The 5,591-nt window shown below is 33.3% G+C and overlaps 1 protein-coding gene across 1 annotated transcript; it reads left to right on the top strand.

Annotated features, from left to right (window-relative positions):
* The first annotated feature begins 1,537 nt into the window (after positions 1 to 1,537).
* Positions 1,538 to 3,876, top strand: LOC309490383 (uncharacterized protein). Its single transcript, XM_082159515.1, has 5 exons — positions 1,538 to 1,604; positions 1,798 to 2,008; positions 2,121 to 2,382; positions 2,670 to 2,692; positions 2,941 to 3,876. Exons 2-5 carry the CDS (start codon positions 1,819 to 1,821, stop codon positions 2,997 to 2,999), a joined length of 534 nt encoding a protein of 177 aa, XP_082015641.1. The 5' UTR covers positions 1,538 to 1,604; positions 1,798 to 1,818; the 3' UTR covers positions 3,000 to 3,876.
* Positions 3,877 to 5,591: the final 1,715 nt, after the last annotated feature.

Raw genomic sequence — 5,591 nt, 5'->3', positions numbered from 1 at the left:
CACTACACTACACAACACAGACAAGTGTTTATATAACTGGTGTCGCAAACCACCGGTTACATATATACAGAGCTAGCAAGCTAGCACCGCATGGCACACACTTCCCAATAGAGAAAAACACACAATCTCAACAAATAATACAGCTCTGCATTATTTAACGTAACTACATACAATCACATAGTATATTATAAAACATTTTCAACATTTTTTTCATATTATTATTACCCTGTTTACCGATGCATTGCTCACATTACTGTTACAAAAACAATATTCTCATTAATTAAACACACTTCTCATAAAGAAAATAGTACTCACCAAGGAGAAATATAGATCAGTTTTCACGAGGCACTTCTCACACGCGAGCTCTCTAAAGAACTAATACCTCATAAATCTACTGTGCTTGTTAATAATTTATTGCTAAATTATCACTGTTTATTCTTTCTTAACTCACTCAATCGATTTAATATCACTCTCGTGTCGTTCACAATCTCTCTTATCTCTGGTCTCGTCTCAGCTTGATACCATAGACCGTAAAAGAAATGGACACAACGACCCCATTGGATTCAATGGAGAAAAGTGAAGTCAATTAGAAGCTCTCACTTCCTGATGGTCGAGCGTACTGCGCAGACTCAAACTGAGCTTGACGACGTAGATGTGACATGAGCAACCTGTCTGTCTTCTAGTAGCTGTGCCAAGAGAAATCTGAATCATTCCCTTCCGAAACTTGCAGAGACGGAGAGCGTGAGTAGGAGGTATCCATGAGCTAGGAGCAGGAGAAACTTTTGCTAAGTATTCTGATTAATTACTTTGTCATTTTGCCTCCACGTCCCCCCGATTGCCCGCGAGCTTCTCTTCCTGTCCATACGGTAATCTGGTGGTTATGACGCAATCATTAGCCTATTTTTACAAAAACTGCATCTATGGGGCCATAACGTAAGACACAAGGTAATGGAGCCCTTTATACATTTTCGTGTTTCTTTAGAAATAAATAATGGACAAATGGAGTCTTTAAACGCTTCAGATGTAAAGTTATTCGCTGTCAAAGTGACGCCAAAATGAATGGGAGTCAATGGAATGCTAACAGCAGGTGATGGTCCGCTAATCAATGGCAGCGCCCGGGGAAACTTCAATTTTTTCTGAAACACTGCCCCCTGCTTGAGACCCTATCTTTCTGGAAACTTTTTCTCAACCGAGGGCGGAGGCCGCGGAGCTAACCTTTCACCTCACCAATCAGAAATTAATTCAGAAACTTTTTTTCTATTCTTTGAATTATTTATAATAAAATAAATACATTTTATTTCTTATTCTTCACTTACTATTAGTTTCATAGCGATATGAATAAACTAATACTAATTATAATAGTGGCCCAAATTAATGTACTGGGTTACATATTGCATTGATAAGAGGTTGGATTGACCCAAATAAACACTTTGTAGTAAAAGTTTCTTTACTGATTTTGTTTTTGTCAACAAACTGAAAATAGAAAGTAAATTTTAAAGCTCCACCCACCAAAACAACTAGAATATAGACTGTGTTTCCTGCCTCCATAACAACACTCCTCTGGTGCATGACAGACTCTTCTTAATTTAGCTTGCAAGTCGAAGGTATTAATTTGTTTATTGTTCATTTGAATTAATAATCATTTAAAAATATTTTTACATATCTATATTTTTGTATATGTTATATGTATGGTATACGTATATATGATGCTCCAAAGTTGTATATTACCAAATCTGTTTTCTCATTCATTATGATTATAATATTGTGGTAAACTATTTGTATAATATGTTGTTTTAGGCACAAATCCATTTTTCCCAAATGTTCTCTCTCCTGTGGTCTGGCAAACACAACGCTTTTAACACGGTTTTGGAAAGTGGGGATGGCATATCAGAATCTGATGAAACAAAGCTTGCAGAAGGTGATCTGATTCTAAGGCCCATGGACAGGAAAGGACCATTTTATCATGCTGGGGTTTACTGTGGACAAAGGGAAGTCATTGATTTTGCAGGCAAGAAACACACTTGCATTTCTTTATATAGGCTATTTGAAGATAATATTTATGACCTTATATTTAATCATTTTACTTGAAAGCTACAAATTCGTATATACATATTTTTTAGGCCAGCCTGATACTTCACAGGAAAGAAACGGGGGATCCACCTTTGGTTTGTCATGTACATCTTCTTCTTTTTCACTTATGGATGGTAAAGTCAGGAAAGTAGGTGTGACAACATTCCTCCGAAACAAGAAGTTCCGGGTTCTTCGTTTGAGATGTGGCATTGCTGAAGGCTTCCGTGAGAGAGTAAGGAAGGCAATGAACGCTACACTAAATTACCATGCTACGACCTTTAACTGTTTGCACTTTGCCCTGGACCTGCTGGGGTAAGTAGATAAAAGTCAATATACAGTTTTTATTACATAGCTCCTAACCCAAAAAATCATGGGCGTGAAACATTGATTGAGCTGAACTTATTTTTTAATTTACTTGTATATTATCTAAAAGCTTCCGCTAAGAAAAATTCCATTACTTAACAAAATCCATATTGACAAAGAAAATTGGTAAATCAATTATTCCAGAGAGTTATGTAACGACACACTATAATCACATATTAATTTAATAACAATGTTCAATTATAAATTATCAACTGAAGCTTTTTTTCTCTTTATAGAAAGAAACATCTACTTGACAAAGGTATTGTGCAAATCAATTTCTTTGAAACTTTAACCCGCCCACACCCATCAGTTTTTAGTATTATAACTCTTTTATTGGATTTTTAAACATTCATGATTCACCTTAATATTTTAGTGAATATAATTCTACAGGATGGGTAATTTCTCAACAGGGATTGCAAAGTTTTGTCAAGACAATCACCACTTCTGAAGAAAATATGAAAATGATTTTTATTTCTGATGAGTTTATTTCTCTCTCTCTTTCTCTAGAAAATGATGTCGACACGATGGCATTGCAGGACATGGAAGTTCACAAAAAACTAATCTGAGTTCCTTGTCTCTACTTTTTTCTACAGAACAGATTTCACTTTCATTATTTAAAAAAATACTATCATGAAATATAACTCTTACTTTGATTTAACCACAGATCCACTCTCTAGTATTTATCCTTGTTAACCCTTGCTGGTAATCATAACTACATTTCACTATTGAGATGAACGTGACTGCTAACAGATAAATCTCTCCCAGTATTGTAGACATCCTCACGATTCTGATAAATGAACCAAAATCAAAATCAGCCATGATTTTTATATATATATAAATCTTGGACAATTTGAAAGACTGCAAAATGTAAAGACATCTTTACTAAAAATGTATACATTATAAATTCAAAATAATATATTTATTAATTATATTTCTGTAACATAAGAAGTATACAGTATATACTGTGTATGGCATATTTGTAAACATACATTTTATGTATTTCCCCACTATACATTTATGGATTTTTGTTTTTTAAATAAAATAGTAAACTGTATTTTAAACTAATCATAATTCTAATAACTAATATTTATTTTCCTTGCAGAAATAACATTTATTCTGTATGCTTTTGAAACCTAAATGTTAGTGAATCTTCTCCGAATATAACAAAAGGGGAAATTAAACTATGTTGAAATATATAAACTTGTGACTTTGAGGAACAAAGTAATAAAGAAATCAGGGTTTGCTTCTCCTTAGTAACAGAAGGGTTTGCTGAAGTATGCATAAGAAGAACCAATCATATTGGAGAAAAATGATGTAATGAATCATGTCACCTTTGCCATGCTCCTATTCTATAAAAACTGTTGTATTCTTTTTGCTGGTGGGATTCTCTCTGAAATTGGTCTGAGATCCTCCGGCTGTGATTAAAGCATATAATTAAAGGCATTGTCTGGAGTCTTTCTGGTTATTGCAGAATTCATAAATAATATTCATAAATAAGGATTCGTACACATTTGTACGTCTGAAAAAATATTTTATGCTTTAGATGCTGTCATTCGTCAATATTGTACATTTATGTGTCAATGCAAACGCAAATAAATGTACATGTGAAAGAACCAAACTTTAAGTAAAAATACATACAAATACTCATGAGATCATGTTGGTTTCAGTCCTCCAAAACCATTTAGTCCGAAACTAAAAGTTGCTGTTTTGCCTGAAAATATGCAGCTCTCTGACACATGCAGATCAAACACATTATCTATTACTGGTAATAGAACATTCTGAATATTAATATCATTTTACATTCTACATTATAGAATATTACAAATTAATTTGTCTATAACAGAAGTGAAACATCTGTATTGACATTCGTTCATGGTACATGTTGAGATGTTTCTGTGGTTAAACTCTGTTAAATGAGTGAATACACATTAAGAGAAACAGGTTTTGGAGGAGCAATACAATACAAATACACAATCTGCAATACAAATAATTATTAACTGAGACCTGAGATTTTCATTTTATTGCCTCAATTTAATATCACTGATGTCACATTAAGTTTACTACACTTACTATTTATCATACAGTAACTGGAATGTACTGAGTTTAGCGAAGCAAACAGACACGTTTGACACTTTGGGAGAAATGATCATGGAATTTCAGATTTTATCAATTCATTTCATTTTAACCAAATGAGGGTCTGTGTGGGTGGATTTGCATGTGAATGTGTTTGTTCTATGATAAGATCTGGTGATGATGAATGATTTTATGGATTGGATAGGAGGAAGAACTGACATTTGCACTGTTAACAAGAATGGTTCAGACTAAAATGAGTGTTTTTGAAGGTTTTACTTATAAAAATCTTGTCAAAACCTTTTTAGAGATGTGAAGTAAATCATGAGAGCTTGTGTGTTAGCAAAACTTGGCAATCACAATATTTTTTACAAGTAACATTGATTGACAACTATTGGCTATAGGCTAAAAATGTAGATAAATTATGCAATGCAATATGTTCTGCTGAACTGAATTTGAACTAAACAGGATGCAGAATTGCAATTTGAGTTTTTTTGAGTTTTTTACAATCACCAGGACGCTTGTCAAGGACACTTTTACAATACTAGTCTGAGCACAATGGAGGTCTATGTGGGTTAAACTGTGGATCATTTATCATTCCTTTGACACAAAATTCATTCTATGACCACATCTTTCAAATTACATAAATAGTTTTCTCACTCAGACACAACTACTGGCAAAACATATACTACTGGCCAATTTGCATGTAACATAGGCCTACTCTTTTCAAAAGTTCATAATTCATAACTGAATAATACAGCAATATGCTCATTTCTACAATAATACTGTTCTGAAATATATTCCAAATCTAAAAAATTAAATGCTATAAAAACAATTTATCTTTAACTTTCATTGGCATCTATACAAAAGGGGGAAACTTAAGAATAATTCTGTACTGTAATGTAAACATGGACTACGGTTATCTGAGGGTTCTCTGTCCAGCTGTATATTGTAATGTTTGTCTATGCCTAGGTGTTATTTTATCTCACAAAATATTTTATTCACGGAAAGTCGAAGTGCCAGAATAAAAACAGAGAAGGTGTTTTCTCTATAATGACAATAAAGAGAAAACAGAAAGTAAACCTGGC

Source organism: Leuciscus leuciscus, assembly GCF_965113295.1.
Source record: "Leuciscus leuciscus genome assembly, chromosome: 25".
Classification (NCBI taxonomy): domain Eukaryota; kingdom Metazoa; phylum Chordata; class Actinopteri; order Cypriniformes; family Leuciscidae; genus Leuciscus; species Leuciscus leuciscus.
The sequence above is the reverse complement of the archived record's forward strand: the minus strand, read 5'-3'. Positions and strand labels throughout refer to the sequence as shown.